This window comes from Manis javanica, chromosome 7, assembly GCF_040802235.1.
Source record: "Manis javanica isolate MJ-LG chromosome 7, MJ_LKY, whole genome shotgun sequence".
Lineage (NCBI taxonomy): Eukaryota > Metazoa > Chordata > Mammalia > Pholidota > Manidae > Manis > Manis javanica.
The window spans coordinates 1,910,944-1,933,019 of record NC_133162.1 but is presented as its reverse complement, the minus strand read 5'-3'; the positions used below and the strand labels follow the sequence as shown (position 1 = coordinate 1,933,019).

The window sequence follows — 22,076 nt, the reverse complement described above, 5'->3', positions numbered from 1 at the left end:
CCGGACCCCAGCGGGAGAATGGGGCCACGCATGACAGCTGTGCCGGAATGTGGAGGGATGCCCGGGGTGCAGAGCCTTCCCTGCACACGGCATCTGCAGGGTGGGAAGGGATTGGAAACGTACAATCGCCAAAACGCTAGCAGCGTCGTGCAAAACCTCCATGTCTGTTCCCACATTAGTGTTCAGTCATGAAAGTCATTCAGGTGATTAAAAACGAAATTAATGTGTTGACGTTCCTTAAACGCCAACTGTTCAGAATTCAAGGCTGGTCCCACAGGAAAGCAAATGAAATGGGCCGAGGTGGGCAGATGTCCCAGCTGCTCTGTATCCCCTCGAGGTTTTCCTCCCACACAAATCCAAAATTCACCACATCCTGGCTAGATTTCCATTTCTTCTCCTTCCTCAGGAAGCCTGTCTGCCTTTTAAGTTTGTATGTATCTGGGGACCAACAGAGATGGGCTTAGCTGACCTCCACGGTGGGAACATAAGAATGGAGAGGCACCACTTCATCCCTTTCCCGGCACCCAGGACCTGAGCCCTCCACCGGTGGCACTCCGCGTCCGCCCTCGGTGGCCCCGCCCAGTGTCCTCTGATGCCCCAAAGTGACTCCCTAAAGAGAATATTTGCCGCTGAGCAAATATGCCTGGTGAGCAAAATAACCTCTTGAGGGACTGCATCACGGGAAAGCCCCAAAGGTGTTAAAATGACAAGACAAGGAGCCGCCCGGTGCCAGCCCCGCAGGTCTGTGGCTCTCTGGCAGCTGCCAGAGATGGGGGCCCACTCTGACCCCCGCTGTCAGGCACTTACTGGCCAGGCCCTTGCTCCCCACCTCGCCCCTTCACCCCTCCCACTGCCGGGAGTCATGCGGTGAGGGCTGCAGGGGAGGCATGGACACAGGCTCTGAGCACCACGGCAGCTCCTGCATCACTGGGAACATTCATCACTGCAAAGCCTCCCTTCCTCCAGGGCCCGTCGGCTTAGGGGAACAAGCACACCTTCTTGACCATGCGTGCTGCAGGCCCAGGTGTCCCACAGAGGCACCAGTAAGGGGCAGCTGGCACAGGAGGGAGTCACTGCCCACCTGGGTGAGGCTGGTTCTGCCGGGACGTTGGGCACCACCCGAGTTCAGGTAGCAGCCTGGGCAGCTCCCCCAACCCTCCCCTGCCAGCCACGTCCCGCCTCCCGCCTCCCCTTCCGGGGAGCTTTGACACAGACCCACGAGGTGCCCTTGTGTAGAACTGAGGAAGACAGGGACCACAGAGCAGGCCTGTGAGAGGGGTGGGGGTGCCAAACGGGAGGGAGTCGTTCGCTGGCTGGGATGAAAGGGTGGGCTTCCCATCCAGGCGTGCAGCCAGCCATAGCCAGACGGTGGGTGACAAGCACTTGTGGTAGAGAGCTTTGCATCCGCCCCATCCCATTCAGTTTTTACTCCAGCTGCAAGGGGAAACTTCTGCAATTTCTTTGGCAGGTGAGAAGGTGAGGTCAGGGTTGAGTTACTCTGCCCAAAGTCACAAAGCAAGGACAGAACTGGAACTCCCATCTGGAGCTGCAGACCACAAGCCCACCTGCTTATTCCGTGCAGCACAACCCGGTGACTGCCAGGCTCTGTCAGCTCTGCAGGGCTGCGGGGGCCAGGGTCACGAGGGTGCACTCTGTCCAGTGTCAGAGGCACCCAGAGCCACTGAGACACCTGCCTACTGAGACGCAGGCACGCAGAGCAGTCACAAGCGGGAGCCCAAGACCTCCCTCCCATCCTCTGTTCAGGGGTTGAACCAGCTATTTGCTCAGTGAATAGTCAAAACAATCCCCTTTCCTTCTACCCCGCCCAGTTGCCCACCAGGGAAAACGCGTGAGGACAGGACATCGCCACCTACCTATTCCTCTTGGTTTTCATGGTTTGGTCCCCCCTGCCGTCTTCAGAACTTGATCCATCGCTGAGCTCAGCTGAAAGAAGATGGAGTTAGCATGTTGGAGAGTCAACGCTCGCCGCTTTGGAACGCCAGCAGCAAGCACTCGGTTGCAAGCAGCCTCATCTGGAGACTAAGGACACAGATGCCCTGAGAGATGATACCAAACCGTACACCCGGCTTTCTCTTGGTTCACTCCTTTTATGTTTTGGCAGGAGAGAAATCTGATTTTCTTTTGGGCAGAGAAGCCACAGCTAGCCACTGTCCCTTCAGAAGCTGCCAGGTCTTCCAGGGGGCTGGAGGGTGGGGAACCAAAGGCGGCCGTCACCTGACCCCCTCCACCCGGAAGCCAGGCCCAGGGCCAGCCCCCTACTTCACACCCGCCTCTGCACTCGTGTGTGCGAAACGAAAGACCAGGTACCCCCATGTCCCCTGCACACAGCCCACACTCACAGCGACCACGTCTACTTCAAAATGCCAAATTCACCTTGAAGACAGGCCCCCCTTCTGTCCTGAAGAGGTCGGCCCTGTAAATGTTTGAAAAACCTTTGGAACGAGAAAGTAAAAAGGTGCTTTGGTGTCTCACTTTTGTCTCTGAAATGGAAAGTGGAGAAGTGGCTAGAAAGCCGGCTTTGGAGCATCATCGCTTCGGTCCTGGCAGCCTCAACGCGCCCAAGCCTGCAGTGGCCTTCTCGCCTGTTCTCACCCTGTGTCCCCCACCACGTCCACCCCACCTGGAAACCTCTTCCTCACGATCACATGCCGTGTGGGGGAGGAGCGGGGCCTGGGCTCTGAGGTGGTCAGAGGCCGGAAGGTCCCGGCTGGCCCCGGACCCCTTCACCCTGGCTCTCACAGCCTCATCCTCCCAGCACGGCCTGTCCAGCACACCAGCAGGGGCATCGAGGCCTCCTGAGCCAGACCGGGAGCAGGCCAGCCAGCCCCCATGCCCTTGGCATGCCCGCCATGTGTGGGAAGAGGCACAGAGACCAGCCCCATCAGGAATGCCTTAGGGTGCGCAGGGGGAGGGGAGGTCTAGGATGCCCCAGAGGAAGACCGAGGAGCCGGCCAGCTGTCGGGGCTCTGGGACAGGCTGCCTCCACTGGGACACTGAGGACGGGTGGGCTGTCTGCGGGCTGTCCTGCCCACCACCTCCCTCCTCTCCACCCACCAGACGCCCTGAGCAGAGCCCCGTTACAGCTGTGACACCACAGATGTCTCCAGAAATTGCCAAATATCCCCAGAGGCAGAACCAGATGTCTTGAGAAAAGACCGTGTGTGACTGCCGAGCTGATGTGGGAGTGGGGTTCATCTGCACTCCCCACTCTTCCCACGCATGCCCCTGCAGAGTGCCAACGTCCCTTCTGTGCTGGTCACCCTAGAAGGCGCACTGCCGTCCCCTGCCTGCCTCCCCACCTCCCGGCCTCTCCACCCCAGGTCTCACAGGCACCCTGCTCAGCACGAGCGGCCTGGATCAGCGCTGGCCGTTCTGCCTCCACGCCCACCGGCATCCCTCTCCGTGAGAGTAAGGGACTTGCTGTCAGGGCCCCCTGGTCCCCACTCCTCCGCACACAGGCTCTGCTTCGGCTCCCGCACACCAGCTGTCCCCCTTCCTGCCCGCACCTCGGGCTGTGAGAAGTCTCCCCAGGCGTGATCCTCACCAGCGTGCTGAAGGGCTGATGCCCAAGCTACGTGGGTAGAAGTGGGCTGTTTGTCACCTGCTTGTCTTTTAGGCAGAGAAGATGGGGGTGTGACACGGAGCAGTAGACGTACAACCAAGGCACCGAAAGAAGGACCCTTCCCGCGTCCCCCAGAGCACAGAGCAGGGAACTCAAGGGTAGGTGTGAAAAATAATAATGATTAAAAAAAAATTAGTTCATTCTATTATAAATAGGTTTTTTAAAATACATTTTTGTTTGTTTTTGAATAATCTCATCATGCATATTGCCTTCCTAATCAAGATACAAAATTCAGAAGCCATAAAGGAAATATTTACAAATTTAACTGCCTTTAATAATGTGAATCCAGAGGACCATCAGGCAAAATGGTGGAAGAGGGAGGGGGCCCTCAGGGTCAGTCCCAACACCACAACAACCCCTGAGCGGGACAGGGAGGGGAATCCACTGTCTCGGAACTCAGGAAGGCTGCCGGCGCTCAGAGCAGCCAGGGGACAGACAGCTGCAGGGAGTGGCTGCTTCCTCACCCACGACGGGTGACGGGACACAGACCTCAGTGGCCATGCGCGACGAGGTACACACACTTTTAAAATTAGTTTGAGAAAGTCACAAGGGGTGGCTCCAGTCCTCAACAAGCAGGAATCAGGAATCCCTTTGGAGCGAGAATCATTATTATAATGTTGAAATACTCAGAAAATTCAGTTTTCAACAAGAAAATTACGAAGCAATAGGAGAGTTTGCCCATTTCGCAAGAAAAAAGGAATTTGACAGTAACCATCACTGAGGAAGCCCACAACAATTAACTCAAAATGCGGGGCGCAGCTACACTTCAGAGCTAAAACTCTGAGGCAGAAACACAGGGGTAATCTTCCTGACGCTGGCCTTGGGCGTGGCATCTTAATTATGACACTAAACATGCAGGCAATAAAAGGAAAAAAATCCCAGATTAATTGGACTTCGTAAAAATTAAAAACTTCTCCGCATCAAAGGATACTATCAATAGAGTGAAAAACACAGAAGGTAAAAATATTTGAAAATCCCATATCTGTTCAGGGTTAGTATCCAGAATACATATAAAACTCCTACTGTGCAACAACTGAAGCAAAAACAACCCTGTTAAAATTGGGGCAAAGGACTTGAATGAACATTTCTCCACAGAAGACACACAAACAGCCAAAAGGGCATGAAAGGCGCTCAGCACCTGAGTCACCAGGGGAATGGAAACAAAGCCCGCGAGGCGGTGCCGGCGCAGACACTGCGGTGGCAGCTACGATGATCCTGGGGAAGCACAGGCACCGCGGAGGGTGTGGAGCCCTCTGCACGGCGGGTGGGGTTGGGGGGAACATGGTGTGGCTGCTGTGGAAAAGGCTTGGCCCCTCCTCAAAGAGCCTAACACAGAATTACCACATGAGACAGAAATTCTACTCCTAGGCACACACACAAAATAATTTAAATGGACTCAAACAGGTCCCTGTATGCTGGCATTCGTAAAAATAGCCAAAAAGTGGAGGTGACCAAAGTGTGCATCAATAATATGACCAACTGCGGCCCATCCACACAATGGGATGTCACTCATCTCTGAGAAGGAAGGAAGCCTGTGCATGGGACCATGTGCCACTAGAATGCACAGCCCTGCAGCCATTCAGCGAAGGGAGACCCACAGCTGCCTCCCTCCAGCATCGGGAGGAGGCCCACAGAGGTGGGAGGCAGGGCAGGGGCAGGGGGGGTCCCATGGAGTTGGCAGCGCCCACAGAGTCTCTCTCGGGGGTGATGCAAAGTATTGGAAATAGCGGTGAAGGTCGTACATCATTGTGAAGGCACTTAATGCCACTGAATTGTGCACTGAAAATGGTTAAAATGTCAAATTTCATGTTCTGTATATTTTACTAAGAGAAAAAAAAATCAAGATCAATTTGTTGTATGGAAAAAATGAATCGGAACACTGAGAGAAATGCTGGACTCATGCTATGGCCAACATGTGACATCCTTCACTTACAAGAGTCCATGGAATTCAGTAAGAAAGACAGAAATACTTATAGCACTTTGCAGGAATCCGAAACAAAACAAATGGCCATCCAACTTGGGAAAATGTTTGATTTCACCCAAAATTAAAAGAATGTTTAAAAAATAAAATTTTGATAATCTGTGGTGCTTATGAGGGTAAACTAGTCAATCTTTTTAGAGAGAAATTTAAAATGTGTACCTTTTGAACAGGTAGTTCCAATAATATGAGTTTACACAATAGAAACAATTGTCAAGGCACTCCTAACATAAACATATGTGTACAAAGACGTTCTTGTCGCATCACATGTGTTAGCACGAACAAACAAATGACCTTGAAGTTCCGGACAGGAAGGATCTCATGAAGTCACGGTGTAGCCAAGCCAGAGAGAGAGAGAGAGAGAGACCGTGAGAGGCTCAGCACACGCCAGGATGGAAAGCTAGCCCGGGTGTGCACGAGCAGGCGCAGGACAGAAGTGCGGCACTTCAGCTCCTCAGGTGTTTTATCGACCTACCTACCTTCGGACACACACAAAAGCTGCAAGTCTCCAAAAGGTGTTGTTTCACACACTTGCCAGGAAAGGCATGTATATATTACAAAGCAAGGCAGCAGGGCAGGTGGGCAGCTAGTTTAAGGTCTGTGTCTGTCTGTGAACCAAATGTCTGTCTGCCTGATTGAAGCAGTTGGACCTACTACGTGCAGCCCTCTTATGAAGGGAAGGTGCACTCTCTGGGCAAAACTTGCTGGAGAAGTTGGGGAGTGGAGTTTGGTGGGGAAGGTGTTTGCGTTCAGAGGAGACCATGGGATGTGGCACGCACCTGAGTCCTGAGGCAGAAGGCAGAGGCGCCCGAGGACAGCAGCACGCCCACTGTGATACCGTGATGTCACCGTAAGGCAGTGCTGGTGTCCAGGGGAAGAGGTCCTGCTCCTCTCCCAGGGGGTCTTGCTAATGGGCACTCAGATTCTCCCATCCCATTTTCCACCTCTGCCCTCTGCTTCTCTGGGAGCAACATGCTTAACATGAGCTTTGTGGGGATGCGTGCAAACCGGATGGCCTGAGATCATCTGAAAGTTCAGGGTGTCTGCAAACATCTGGCTGAGAAGAACCAGGGCGGGGCAAGAGACTTTCATCCCGCACAGAAGGTGCAAGCTACTCGCTAGAACAAGACATCAGAGCCTCTCCAAGACACCCCTCCAACCTGGTGACCCTAAACTGCACAGCGGGGAGCCGGCCTGGGAAGGCGCTTTCAGAAGGCTAGGCGGAGGCTGCCTCTGGGAAGAGCGGAGTTCTCTGACTTCAGTGTCTACTAACACAGCGAGCTGGGAAACATGCTTCACCAGGGCTCCTCAAGTCCTTAGTCAGTTGCAGGGCGTCTGTCCACTGGGGCAGTGTGAGCCAAGCCATCCTCAGGTCTTAGGAACTGCACAGAGAGCCCCATGTGCTCTGCAGGAGATCCCTGGGCAAAAATCATCCAGGGGCAGAGGCCGGCTGGGCCACCCAGACCCTGCCACGGAACTGTGGTGCTGGCACAAAACGCAGCCCTCAGCAGGCCGCCAGCTCTGCTTGGTCAGAGCTAAGCACCCGGCGGCAGCCTCCACCTCGGATCTGACCTCTATAATGTGCCATGCAAACAGCAATCTCTGTGCTTGCAGAAACCATGAGATATGCAGCAGACAGGCCATTCACTTTAAAGTTGTTTGCTCTGTTTAAGATCAGTTTTCTGAGTCACAAATTGGGAGTAATGAGCAACACAAAACACCCCCGAAGGGTGCCCAGGCTCCCAGGGAGGCCACTGTAAACTGACTGCCACAGAGCATCGTAGAGCCACCCAGGGCCCGCACACCTGCTCCCTCCTCCCCAGCAGAGCTGCCCGGCCAATCCCACAAGTGCTCAACAGGCACCCTGCTTCCTGGGATGGGTGGTAAGGGATGCCCTGGAAGAAGACCTGCCTGCCCTCACCTGTCTCATGTGGGGTCATGTTATAGAGTGCGAAGGGGCAGCTTAGGAGACAAGTGTGCCAAGAGGAGATGCAGGCCGGGCCGCCAGGTGGTGCTCGGACATGGGACACAGGGTCAGGGGAGGCCAGGATCCGTCCCAGAGAGCCAGGCAGGGGAACTCTGCCTAGGAAGGGCCTCTCCTCAGCCTGAGTCTCTGGACAGATGGTGCCCACCCCATTTTGGAAAACAACCCTGCTGAGTGCCTGGCCACCTGGTCCCATTGTGACCTGGGCATCTGTGTACTCAGCCCCTGGGCAAACAGAGCTTGGGGAAGCTACCCTTTCATGAGTCACAGCTGTGTTTACTCATGGGGGCTTTATGCCCTACTTGGTGAGATGAACGTCATCATTAATGTACAGTGATATTGATAATGGTCTTGAATATAAATGATGAAAATATTTACAGAGCAATGGAAGCCAAGGGAACTTCATGCCGTGCCTATTACAGGGTGGGGACAAAAGAGGTCAAAGTGCGTGGCTGCCTGCCCCTGACTGTACTGCGTCAGGCACCAGTGAGGACACGCTCTCCAGGAACTGATTCCTGTTGGATGCTCACAGCTCCCAGGAGGCCCGGCGAGGCCGCCCCGCCTCTGCTCTGGAGTCCGACCCACAGGGGAGCAAATCCCGGTCCCCCCACTTGACAGAAGCATGGCCTTGGGCAAGTTAATGAGTCTCCTTTCTTTAGTTCCCTCTTGTAAAATGGGTGCACAGTGGGTTGCAGAATAACGTCCCCCAGAGAGGCCCCGGGGCTGTGTGAGGCCGCGTGGCGCAGGCTGCTGGCCAGCTGGCCCCTAACTGGGGAGGGCATCATGGGTCTCTGTGGGCCCAGGACCCCTGAAAGCGCAGGGGGAAGCAGGAGAGCGGTGAGCAGACGCTTTGTGGCTGGGTTTGCAGAAAGAGCAGGGCAGAGCCCGGGCAGCCGGGCAGCCTCTGGACGCTGGACGAGGTGGGGAAGCAGCTCCTTCCCCAGAGCCTCCAGGGCGGACCCAGCCCCCAGCTCCACCAGGCCCAGGCAGACAGCGTCTGGCCAGCCGACCTCCGGACTGACTGACAACAAACGAGTTGTCATAGATTTGTGGTAACTGTGATAATTTGTCACAAGCAACTCACACAGGCAGCACCTACCTCAGGGGCTGTGGTGAGCATTCTGCATACTCCCCGATTTCCCCGGGTCCCCAGGACGCCCCCTCTGCCTTCTTACCTCCCCCACCCCAGGCTGCTTGTCCTTGGCCTTGGGAGGCGCCATGGAGACCACAAGGCAGGAGAGGCCGGGGTTCCTTCCCCATCTGTCCCCTGCCTCCCTTACCCTCACCCGCCCGCAGGCCCATCTCATCACCTCACCACTGTCACTTCCCACAGGAGGCACCACTGTCCTGCAGGCACAGGGCTCCCCAAGGGAGCAGCTGCTGCGACAGCCTGGCTGCGAGGAGGTCTCTGCCCAGTTGCCGGAAGGCAGGACCTCGGTGCTACAGTGGCTGCATGAAAGGACCTGGCGTCTGCTGGGTGTGAGGAACACATGTGAGTGTGGGCTGAAAGGAGCTCGGGGGGCCCGGAACAGCCAGTGAGCAGCGGCGGGGGTGAGGCTGGCGCTTCTCAGTCACTGCAGTTCAACAGGCATTTATTCTCAGCTAATAGCATAGCTGCTAGAGCCGTAACAAACCTGGACGCGCTGCAAGGTAATTAGGAAATCATTCAGGCCTTCGTCTGAGTCTCTCAGCAGTGCTGACAGAATTGAAAACGGGACTTTTCCTTATCTGCTGAGTGATGAGTGGCTCAGCACTTCTGGCAGTTCTGACTCCTGCCCCCCAGAGCTGCCTGATGCTATCGGCTGCACCTCCACTCCTGCACCCTGACTCCAACACAGACACAGGCAGACATGCAAACACACACACACAGATACTACATGCACGTACAGACACACATGCACATACACCACATGGACATATAGACACACAGATACTACATGCACGTACACACATGCACATGCACCGCATGGACATATAGACACACACACACACACACACACACACACACACACACACCTCTAAACCTAACAGTTAAATGTGGCAGCTATTTTACAAAATTCATTTATTTTGTTTGCCTCTTAAAAAATAATGGCTATCCACTAGAATGCTTAATCGCTCCATTTCAGACTGGAAACAGGTATTAATATATTCAAATCCTTTATGACTCATAGGTGAACAAAATGTAAAAAACAAAATTCTCCACCAAGAACAATCTCTCTAGAGCTAGTTCTTAAAATAATTAGGGTCATATCATTCAATGAATCATGATAGATGAGAGGCCAGGGAAAATGCCACTTGCTGATGGCTGGACATCATCAACTCTGCCCACTAATCTCTAATTAATCTTCCAGAAACATCCTGGTCCCAGTTCTTCTGCTATAAACAGAACAATTCAGGTGGGCAGCTCTGGGAAACGAGGAGCAATGCACTAAACGTCCGCTCCACCCTGCAACAGGGGATGGGAAAAGGAGGTCATCTGCGTATCTTTAAAATTCAGGTCTTTAAAATATGGGTTTAAGAAAATCCCCCCCTCTTTTTGTAACAGAAAGCAGGTTAAAACTTGTTCTGTGACTGCTTGTAATTTTATCATCACATGTCTGCCCAGGCAGGGCAGTTAGGGCTGCCATGCTGCACTGATGGAGAATGAGACACTTGGATATATTAAAGCTAAAGTCTTCAAATACTTCTGGTTGTGTTTTTTAGGTTTAAGGCTCAATTCTTTACCTTTTAAGGATGAAATGAGATTCACGATCAGGGACCGAAATGGAATACTGATCTATGACCCAGTTAATTCAGATCCCTGTTGCTGAATTAATTCCACAAGGAAGTAGTGGATGGAGGTGCTCTAATGCCCTGCAGCTCCAGGTAAGCGGACAGAAACTGAAGCCAGGAAATACCTCAAGGTTATGCAACCAATCGAAACACTCAGGACAACCAATCACAGCCAGCCAGCTAAGCTGTAGCCAGTCAAGTAATTGCTTTCTTTGCTTGCACACCTTCTCAGTACGTCTTCCCTGGCTCCCAGCAGCAGAGCACCCTTAACCACTTCACTGCAAAGTCCAACCAGTCTTTGCTCAAACGAACTATTGGAATGTTTCCCATCCCTCAGTTCATCTTCAGTCCTGTCCTTCAGCTACACTCCGCACAAGCCTGGAACTGACAGACGGCTCAGCGGGGACTTGCGCGGACACCTCTCTGTTTATCTTCCATCTCGCTTGCTTTGGTCCAAGTGAGAGAAACACGAGGGCAACCATACCTGAGTGCTAATGAGGCCCTTTCTTTCTCATTCCTACCCGTGCTCTGGGGGAAAAAGGAAAGCAGCAGCACCCAGTTACCTATGGGAGAGCCAAGGGGAAGAAAGGAACAAGGGCTCTGCATCCTTTACCTTTTACTAATCAGATAAAATTGCTGCTGTGATAAGCCGTGCAGTGATGTTTCTCACAAGGTCCATTGTCCTCACGACACTGGGCACCTTTCCTGTCCACGGGTGGGGACCGTGGGAGACAGGCATTTTCAAGCCTCCTTGCAGCACCCAAAATACCCGTTAACAAGGGACGCCTTTCAATCAGAGGACACAAAATCACAGCCCCGGCCCTCCCTGTGCCCGAGTGTAGCCACACGCTTAGATTCAGTCCGGTATGGGCCAAGATCTCTTTTCTCTTCCAAGTTTCAGTGGATTCAAGCTCTCTGGAGAATATCCCTGTTAGCCTAAGTGAAATAAACATATCAAACATGTCATCTCTCAATCTTAAAAAACTACTATCAGTTTTGCAAGAACATGTTTTCCATGTCTCTTAGCACTGCTAAATATGTCAAGAAAACGTGCAATGCCATGTTCTGACCCTCTGGTCAGATGCCTGTGGATCCCACTAAAGCACAGTCGCTGTTGTCTTCTGATGGCCCTACATGACATGGAATCAGAAATATCACTGCAAACCCAATAAAACACCCCATAAAAATAAAAGAAAGACTCCCTCTGAAGGGGCCAAGATTCCGTTTCCTGGGCTTCCGGCCGAGCACATGCATCTCACGCCGAGAGAGCTCCTGATCTTGTTTCCCCAGCGTGGCCACCACTGTTCACCCCACAGGATTCAGGGAGCTAATAAAAAGTGTATTACCCCTAATCAGAAAGAATCCTTTCTGCAAAAAAAACCCTCTGGCCTGACTCTGGGGAAGTATGATTTATAGGCGTCGTGAGAACAGCTGCGTCCCTGCTGAGCGCCCCATCCCTCCATGGCTCAGAGCCCTCTCTGGCGTCACGCGTGGGTCGCCTCGAATTCAAGCATCTACTCAAGTGAACAATGGATGGATGTCCTCCAAAGCTCTAAAACGGATGTGCCAAGTGGGACAGGAGACGCACCTGGTTCGTGCGGATCTGGTCTCTCAAGGGAAGTTCATTAGGCATTTGGAACCAAAAGTAACTGCTGGGCGATGACGATGCTGGGCAGGGAATTCCGAGAAGGCATGCGAGGCTTTCCCTGAGCTAACGACTTAACGCAACGGGGAGGAAGGCCAGAGGTGACCCTTGGAAGGATCGATGTCTCTGCTGAAAATGCCACAGAAACCTAATTACTAAATTCTGAAATAGTGAATGCAATCCTTAAGTCAATTGCCACCATAACCAGTAAAAACATGCTTTCTTTTCACACTCCTTAGGAATATGGAGCTTGAACACTTAGAGGATGCAAAGAGCAGAGCTCTTACTCCTTGGTGATGCCTGCAGCTTGCGTTTGTGGGGCGGGTCTTCCAGGATCCTGTTGAGGTCCCCGCGGTTTTTCAGGTCCATGGGCTTCTCCCAGACAGACAGCTGCATCGTCGGGTTGAAGAAGAAAACCCGGTCATCGCCCGTCCAGACAACACACCTGTTTGAGTTGAGAAACTCATCTGAGTTACCTTCAAACACATTTAGTTAAAAAACTAGTTGGCGTGTGCCCTCACTCAAAAAGCCTTTCGTGACTGAAATCTGCATGTTTGCAAAGGTTATTTATGTGAAGTATAAATAATAATGACCATGTCTGACTTTTTAGGATACTTTACAGATCTTTATCATTTATTGTCATCTGATTAACAGGCAGATAATATCTTGGCCGTCTTTTTGCCAAAAAGGACACCAAAGTTCAGCAAAGCACACAGCTTGGCAGGGTGAGAAGAGGTCATAGCCCCCCTGGAACACCGCATGGGCTTCAGTCCCTCAGACCCTGTGTGCCCAGGGGCCCATCAGGGGCCAGTGCCCGGGAGCGGGGCCCTCAGCACACGTGCCCGGATGAGCAGCGCCCTGGTGGTGGGGGCTCCACAGCCCTGGAGGGGGCCTGCTCCGCGGCGCGCTGCTCCCCAGCAGCAGAGACACTGACTGGCAGCTCTGGTGAGCCAGGCCGACCCCTGCGCCCCGGTTCATTTAGAGAAGAGCAAAAGAATTCAGCTTGGTGGCTTCGTATGTAGGAACCTCATGTCTCTGAAAGGCATGACATGCAATCGTAAGAGCCTTTATCCATGGAAGTTTATCAGAACAGAGAAAAGATTGATGAGTGAAGAAAAGAAAAGCAAAAGGAGGAAGGAAAAGACCCCTCCAAGGGCGTCAGGGCTCAGCGGCGTGGAGACGCGCGCAGACTGTACGCCTGGCCACACAGCGCCCCAGAGAGCACAGCCGATCAAGGCCGCCAGGCGGGCACTGAGCTTGCGCGAAGCATGAGTCGCGTGCGGGCACCGAGGCCCGGACGCCTCCCCCAGGCCAGGACTCTCGCCCGCCCGGCCCTCCGCCTCCCGCGGCAGCTTCCGAGGCCCTGACAGCCCCGGGGCCTCCTGGGGCTCCTCAGGTGCCAGGGGAACAGCCAGAAAGCCTGATCGTGCTGGAACCCGCTGGGTACCGGCTCTTCTCGGGGGAGGACCTCTGACCAGGCCGGAGTGCACCTGCTGGACCCTGCCCTGGCCCTGATAGCCAGACACACAGGCTGTCGGTCTCCAGGATGGGTCCCGGCCAGCACAGGTCACTCTGCTTTGCACAGGGATAATCACTCCTGCCCGCAAATTCCCCACTCCACCCAGCGCGCCACTCCCCACAGGCCACGCAAAGGGCTTGGGGGCTGAACCCCATGTTCTGAGAATTCTGGGTGGACCAGGACCCATCCCAGAAATGACATTGAGACGGTCTTCAGATTTACTACCCTGGCCAGGCCAGGCTCATGGGGGTGGTCAGCAGAATGATGTCCCTTAAAAATGTCCACATCTTAATCCTCGGAACCTGTGAATTTGTGACCTTATATGGCAGAGGGGCCTTTACAAACGAGTCAGCTAATATCTTAAGATGGGATTTTCCTGGATTGCCTCTGCAGGTCCCCTGTGATCACGAGCGTCCTAAGAACAGGAAGAGGGTGGCAAGAGGGTCAGAATCAGGGCAGAAGTTCAGACAGAAGCAGTGACCACACACACGCACACACACGGGGCCCGGAGAGGCAGAGGGGCTGGAAGGGGGTGCACCGCCAGCCTCGGAGCCAAGGGAGTCGCGGAACACAGGCGCCTCTCCAAGCGCCAGAGTCCCAGAGTTGAGGAGACTCTCCGAGCCTCAGAAGGGGTGCAGCCCTGCCCACACCTGGATTTCAGTCCGGTGAGGTCCCTGTGGGACTCCTGGCTTCCAAGACCATGAGACGGTCACTTTGCAGAGCCGAAGCTCTGCGTCTGGGTAGTCAGTGGGGTTCACCCTGTCTCTTCCAGTCCTGGGTGGCAGCATGAGGACCCAGCATCCAGCCAGCCGCGACCCACACCCCGAGCACTGGGCCCCTGGGCATTGGCCGCTGCTGGCCTGCTCATCACAGGTGGAAGAGGACTGTGACCTTCCCTCTTGGAGGACATCCTCTCCAGGGCTAGATCTGCCCCCTGGCCTTCAAGTGACCTTGAGAGCTTGCCCTCATGCTTAGTGGCCTCAGCTCCATCCCTGTGCAGGTGGAGCTGGAATGGAAATCTTTCCTCTAGCATCCCCCATGCCTCACAGAAATAGAAGCAAGGCATGTGTGAGAGGCAGGACAGCAGGGGGCTGCCCAGGGAGTACAGGGGAAGACTGGCAACCTGGCACAACGGTTGGCCCCTTCCCTGCCCCTAGTGAGCCCAGGCAGGAGATGCCTAGCCTCGGTGAGCCTGGCAGGAGGCTGCGTGCTCTTACAGAGCCAGGCTCGGCTGGCACGAGGAATTTTACTGAGTACAAAGCTGAAGGTAATTGCGTCCTGCTGTAAATCATGCGCAGCTCTGCACTGCATGAGGCCTCCTGACAGAATCCGGGTCAGCAGGGACCCCAAGCCCCTCCAGAAGACCCGGCCCCTCCCTCCTACCCATGGCTCTGGGATAGAGAGCTTCCTGGTCTGTATGAGGATGGCTCCCTGGCAACACTTGGCACTTATTCTCAGCACCCACTCAGCGGGCCTTGCCCCTGGGGGGCTGGGAGTGGGGGATGGCTCCTGTCAGGAAGGCAGGCTCTGCTTCCGGCTCTGACGGACCAGGGCTGCGGTGTATGTCAGAGAAGAGGCAGCTGACCACTAGCAGTGCAGGGGAAGCAGGTCCTGAGCAGACTCCTGCCGTCCGGCTGTGTGCGCACACAGGTTGGTCGGCTGCTGATGGGCCAACAGCTTCCCAGGCAGGAAATCGTGCTGCCCAGGCCCCCCGCCCCACCACCGTGATCTGGGATGGCACAGCCACCTGCAGCATCCCCCCTGCGCTGCCCGATGTCCCCTCCTCTGGAAGCATGAAGGGAGGAAGCCAGCTGGGTGTGCAGGGGCCTGGAGACTGGCCTCCCTGCCTATGCAGGGCCTTCAGCAGTGAACCCGTTGCCCAGGAAACCAGGGCCTCATTTTAAAGGAAGATGGGGGGACTAGGGTGCGGTCCCAGATGATCTCGTTAGTCCCTCTGAGTTTCATTCGCGTCTCTTCTCCATCCTGATTTCCCCGTGCGGTGCTGGCCCCCATCACAGCCCCTGCGGTGCCTTCCCATGGACCGCCCTCACCAGCAGGTGCACCCACCCCAGCTCCCCGGGCGTGGCTGCCCTGGGCACACCTGCTCCAGCCAATCATGCTCAGCCAGTCACTGTCTCACCGGGGGCAGCCTGCAGCCCCGACCTGCCTGACTTGGGGTGAGGAGGGTGGGATGGGTCACGGTCCCAGCCACCACAAGGCTCAGCTCCAGCTGAGAGGGCACCTGCCCTACTGCTGCCGCTCCCCTCCTGGAATTCACTCCTTAGTAACTCACAGGATCTGGATCCCTGCTGTGGGCACTGCTTCCGGGAAGCTGATCAGAAGTCCCAAAGGGGAGTTTTCCCAGACACTGTCCAGCAGTCGAGGCGGCTGGTGGTGTCTGTGCCGGGACCACCTGTTCCCACTGTCTCCCTCTTCCCTAAAAGACCTGCACTTGGGAATTTCAAAGCCAGGACCTGATCTCACCAAACAGACACTGTCACAGCGGCAACAATGCTCAGAGCTCACAGAGAAGCAGGCAGTTAAGTCACCCACCGATGTGGAAATGTCCTGGGGCGTGTAAATTCATCCCACAGCAGACACAGTATTTCATGGGAGAATTATTAAGAAGCTGGCAGCCTCAGAGACGCAGATGCAAGGTGGCTGTGGTGCAGAGACAGAGCGGAGACAGCTCTGGGTCAGCCCCAGAGGCATGAAGTCGGACCAGCTCAGCTCAGCCAAGGACCCCCCATCTCGCTCTGGGAGGCTGTCCTACTCTGGAGCAGACCGGCTGCTAGGTGGTTTACAGGAATCATTAGTTTTCCTAAGAACCTGGGGCAGGGTGCTGGGTCCTGAGAAGGTTCTGGTCAGTGGAAGGGCCAGAGATGTGGGAGTAAGAAGCAGCTGAAAATAGGTGAGTGAAGATACACACCGCTCAGCTTGGGACAAGCCAGGGCCCTGTTGTGTGGTACTGCAGGGTTTAGGAGAGGCGGGACTTCAACTCTGGGCCCCAGGCTGCCACCCACAGACCTCATATTGACCTGACACTGGGCTGAAGGCAGGCCAGCGGTTCTGGGCAGATAGGGCCAAGCAGGTGGGTCTGGGCAGGTGGTGTATGGGCAGCTGTGCAGCAGAGAGGTCGGGATGCTGAAGCACCCTCCAGGCCAAGCTGGATGGTGAGAGAGACAGTGAGCACAGGCCTCCTCTGCTGGAGGGAGGAGGGGACTGCCCAGGTTAGGGTGGCCCTGGCAGCACCTGAGAGCACACCTGAATTCCTCCCAGTGTCCTAATTTCCCAAAGAAAACCAAACAACCCTTGACCACAGATGAGCTCAAGGAGCTTGCTTCTCCCACGAGCCTCTGCGGAGGCTGCTAGCCTGGCATCCGGAGGCCTTGCTATGCTCCCTCTGCTCCCCCAGAGGGGGCAGATATACTAAGATGCTAGAAGACATGCCCCCCAGAGGCCGCATGCAGAGAAGCCCCGGGGGGTCCTCATCAGGTGGACACAGGTCAGTTTTTCACTAAATTCCTGAGCAGTTTTCCTCTCTGACTCTAAGCATTGTTGCTAACTTTAGAACGAGGCTTTACATCCAAGGATTTATTTGGCCCAATCCTCCCCCAACCCCTGGTCAGTCTCTGTTGTGAATGTGCCTCTTTGGTGACACTGACCCTAAGCTCCCAGCACTGGGCTGGAGGCGCCCACGTGACACCCTAACGTCGAGACACCCAGGCCCTGAGCAGCCCCAGATGGTAGGGACTCCCTCATGCCGACTGCAGAGCTCCCAAAGGAAGGGGAAAGCGGAGCTCATTTTGGACTCGACAGGGGATTATTACCAGAGGAGCGCCAGGGTACACATTTCCATCCAGGCTGCAAAGAGCCCCATTCCTGTGCAGGGGGGACACGTGTAGAATTGAACCAAACAGATAGTGGCAGGGTAAATAAATGTGATTCACCAGGAGAAATCTGCCTATCCACTTGTTACAGTTGGTTTCAACTAGACGGAGTGAGTGGTAACATGCAAAATTAATTTTATGTATCATTTTATGCACACTTTAAGTCACATGTAAACGCTCCCCTTCTTGAATTGCTGTGTCACTTCTGGACGGCTGCCACTTTCCTTCGCTTTAACTGTCCTCAGGTCCCTGAGGATATAATTAGTGCATCAGCATTATTTAAGTCTGGTGCAGAACATCCGAACTCAGCAGCCCTAATAGATGAAGATCGGGATCTTGTCAAATGAAAATTGGGCTTGTGCTACTCTCGTACAGAAGGGTTGCCGCAGCCGCCCTCAAGTAGCAAGCCCCAGCATTTGTAAGCTCAAGGGGTGCAGGACGCCTCTGCCGCTCTCTCCAAGCGCCGCTCAGCCCGCAGGGAGAGGGGTGCCTGCCTTGCCCTCCTCCCGCCCCACACACTTTGGGTTCCTCTCTCCACCTGTTTTTGTGCCCCACAGAGGACAAGGCTGCTGCTCGCTGGGTGCATCCCGAGGGCCGAGGTCTCAGAACTGAGGAGGCAGCATCTGCGCCCTCTGCTCCCTCCCTCAGCTCCCTCTTTGCACCCGTGTCCAGGAAGGAGCTGCCCGGACAGGACCCAGTAGCGCTGGTGTGTCTACAGGGCAGCTGTGTGAGGGGCTGTGGGGCCACAAAGGGTGGGGAGAGCGGGGCCTCCCTTCGGCCTCCCCCTTGTCACATGGGGTTCATAATGAGCAGCAGGAACTGGGTCTCGTGCCTACTCCTCGCACAGAGCTCCTCAAACCCTCGGCATCTCCTGAGGGATGGGAGGAGAGAGAGAAAGGTGCAGGGGAGCCCGTCACCTCACAGGGCCCTTCCGCCGCGCCTCACTCACGTGGACAAGCCGACCGTGGGAGAGCCCCTCAGGGCAGGGGCCAGCTGCCCGGGGGGCTGACCAGTGAGTGGTGAGAGGGCTGGACTTCCGGTCCTGCCCCCTGAGCTCCGGGGAGGAGAGAGAAGCTGGAAGCTGAATTGATCCAAGGGCCAAAGGTTTAATCAGTTACACCCGTGCGATGAAGCCTCCACAGAAACCCAAGGAGGTCCAGAGCGCCTCTGGACCGGTCAGCACGCGGGGCTTCGGAGAGAGCACTGCGCCCGGAGAGGGCATGGACGCTCCGGCCCCTTCCCCACACCCTGCCCTACGCGTCTTTTGACTGGCTGTTCTGAAGCCATATCCTTTTATGATATCCTTTTATAATAAGCGCTCCAGTAAGTAAACAGTTTTCCTGAGTTTGTGAGTAGCTCCACTAAATGAATTAAACCCAAGTAGGGGCCATGGGAACCTCTTTGGCCGGTAGGTCAGAAGCATGGGTAACAGCCGGGGTTTCTGATTAAGGTCTGAAGCGGGAGCGATCTCGTGGGACTGAGCCAGTCACCTTTGGGTCTGAACCATCTCCAGGTAAGCAGGGCACCCGGCAGGTGCTGCAGGACCGCTCCATGTGGGGGCTCGGTACCTGGCGTCAGAGTGAAGTCAGGCTGCCACGGAGTCCCGAGAGCAGGTGTATTTTCTGCACACCCCCAAGCCTGTCCTCGGTCCACAAGCTCTTGCCAGAGCGCCCACCACCGCTTAGTGAGGAAGACGCGAGGACCAGACGCTCTGCCTGGACCCCAGGGAGGGGCAGCAGGCCCCGCCCTGGGGATGCCTCGTGTGGTTTCACAGCTCTCCGCTCTGGGACTGGGGTCTTGCCATCTCCGTCTCAGGCCGGTGACAGTGACATGCCATCTGCAGAGCAGCTCCCCTAGATGCTGGGAAGTGTGGGTGCTGCCTAGCAAAGTCAGGACAGCCGAGGTGCGTGGCCCCTAGAACCCTCAAAGCAAAGCTCAGCACCATTCACTCTGTTGTGCTGCTGAGGGGAGAAGCGGCCCCCCGTCCTCCTCCTGTGCGAGTGCCACGTGCCGATGGCAGGGAGAAAGAGTAACAGTGGGGAGGCAGCTGTCTTCCACTGCGTCTCAGCTGCGCTCCCCCGACGTGGGCAGTGCCGCTGACGGCCAAGATTCAAGGACACCTGTGTCTACGCGTCTGTGTTCCCGAAGACCATCACTTCAGCTTCCTTGCATAACTCTTGAAAGATTTTACCTATCAGTCCTCAGTTACTGCACGTAATCGCCTTTCCCATTTTCAAACGAACAGCACAGAAATGCCAGGCCATATGGGCACGTGCTGGGGGCTCCAGCCTGGCAGGAAGAAGACACAGACCACAGAAAGCCTGTCCCCAGCATCAGAAGACAGCCCAGGACCCCAGGCTGTCTCCAGAGAACAAAGCTTCGAGGCGAGTCCGTGTGGACCACGGCGGCCAGCTGCCAGGAAAGTCGGTCCCTGGAGATCAGAGTGCAGCTCCTGTCTGTTTCATCCACTGGGGCTGCAGCTTAAACCACACACGGGCCTCCCTTGCAGCCAAGCCCTGCCCGCTGGTTTCCCCGCCCAGACGAAGGTGGCCCGAGTCACCAACCTGCCCAGCATAAGCCAGGGCAACAGCGGCTCCCGGAAGCCCATCGCTGTCTTGGGCTCCCAGGTGGTTGTAGGCGGCACTTCATCATGCAAACACCCACTGCCGCCTTGACCGAGCCCCTCTGACATTTAATTGAACATTAGGGACCCTCCCCAACAAGTAATGTCTCACCTGTCCCTTCTTTAAAATAGTGAAAGACTCAAGTGCCAAGGGAACAGAGTGACATCTGGCTTTTCAGTGGCACGTATTCTGAGGGTGTGCTAGAAGTTCAGTGGGCACAATGCAACTGTGTGTGAGGAAATGGCAGGCGAAAGCAGACGTGCTCCGATGTGACCCGTGCAGCATCTCTTAGAAACCCATGTCAAACATCTCTTGTCAAATGTCACCCATATGCATGATGTTTGGGGGATCTTCCTTTCTCTGCAAACAACTTCATCTAACTTGATCCCAGAATAACATATTTTTGATACTAATTCTTCTAAAGCCAGGCATAGCCATATCCATAGTTAGAAACACCTAGAGAACCTATCTCAAAATATGACACCTAAGAAATTAATCATGGAGATGTCATCAATAGGTGACAAATAGTTCAAATAACACTGAACAAAGTCAGTAAAGACATGTTTTTTTAACATAAAAGCAAGAAGACCAAAGAGCGTACCTGGGATCTTGAAACACGAATACACTGTTCAAAGGCTTGTCCCCCATGCTTAGCACGTACAACGGCTCTACAAAAGCACACTTCTTATTGGCTTGATTTATCTATGGCCACCTTCCTACCTCTAAGGCAGGGGTGTAAAGTCAGCCACTGGCTGCTCCATGACGACACAAATCATTCACTAACATCATGAGCTCACCAGGTCACTCTGATAATGGGTAACTGTTACCCCTTTCCTTCCTGTAGTAAGAACAGCAATCAGAAGGCGTCAGCTTTCTGACTGACATGGCATTTCTCCTGTTTTCTTAATGCACACTTTACCTCTTCTGAAGTCATTTTAAAAGAAGACTGGGGTTTTGCTATTAATACCACTGACCTAAAACCTGTACTACATCAATCTTGATTTTTTTAGAAAATGATGTTATTTGAAACCAATGTTCATTTTTTTGACTTCACAAAAATAGTTAATCATTTGGAAGTCTACAGCCTTTGAAAGAATCTAAAAATGTTAATTAATCATTGGTACTGCCATTTATTGCCATTTAAGCCAGAAGCTCACTGACTTGAAGCTTTTTTTTAACACTTACTTTCAATGTTTTCTCCCATCTTCAAGGAAAAGCATTTTAATTACTTCTTAATAACACACCAGTTTAACTTTCCCAAAATTCCCATTTCACTCAAAAGTCAAAACCTATAAAGAAGAAAGAGGAGTTGGAAGAGAAACACACATTCCAAAAGAGACTAAGCTCTGCTCTTCTTGTATTAACATCACTGAAAACAGGAGAAGATTTGAAAAAATAGTTCAAATAACACTGAACTAAGCTAAGCCACATACATGCTCAGCCTTCCAGTTAGAGGTGGATAAGGCATCCCTTTTTATGTAGGTCCATACCTAGTCTTCACTTCCCTTTTCTTCCTAAAATGTGGTGCCTCAGATGATCGCACCCTTCAAACTTGCAGTGCAGCGGGCTGGACGGCTCTGTGAGCAGAGCTGCCCTTGAGTGCCCCCCGGGCTCTGAAGCCCCACCGCTGGCCGGGCCGATGCAGCTGCGAGCACAGAAGCAGGCGGCTCTCTCTCTGGCTCAGTCGCTGTCGAGGCCTTCGTTCTGCATTTCTGAAGTGCTTAGTGGGACATGACGTTTTCTAGGAGGTGTACATCTGCCCATCTCTTGGCTATCAGAACAGCAGGGAGCACCACACAGTTAAGAATGATTAAGGGCACTCCTTGCCGGCTTTCACATCCCTCGTGCGTCACCCAGCTGCCCGCTCAGAACAGCGCCTGCCGAGAACAAGGGGAAGCATCTTCCTCTCTCATCACTTCGGAACCACCTCATACTTTCCCATCTCACCCTCCAGAGTATTTTCTAAGGGGCCGGCCTTCCCCCCCCCGTGAAAGCCAGTGTCGTCCTCACAACTCCACGTC

At 54.3% G+C, this 22,076-nt stretch overlaps 1 protein-coding gene across 1 annotated transcript in view; it reads right to left on the bottom strand.

Moving 5' to 3' along the window:
* The window catches only part of TCERG1L (transcription elongation regulator 1 like), a 173,031-nt gene that overhangs the window by 28,791 nt on the left and 122,164 nt on the right, over positions 1 to 22,076 (bottom strand). Inside the window, exons 7-8 of the mRNA XM_037010956.2 lie at positions 12,310 to 12,467; positions 1,875 to 1,944 (exon numbers count right to left, since the gene is read on the bottom strand). Of these exons, the coding sequence (XP_036866851.2) occupies positions 1,875 to 1,944; positions 12,310 to 12,467 (228 nt within the window). The remainder of the gene's footprint in view (positions 1 to 1,874; positions 1,945 to 12,309; positions 12,468 to 22,076) is intronic.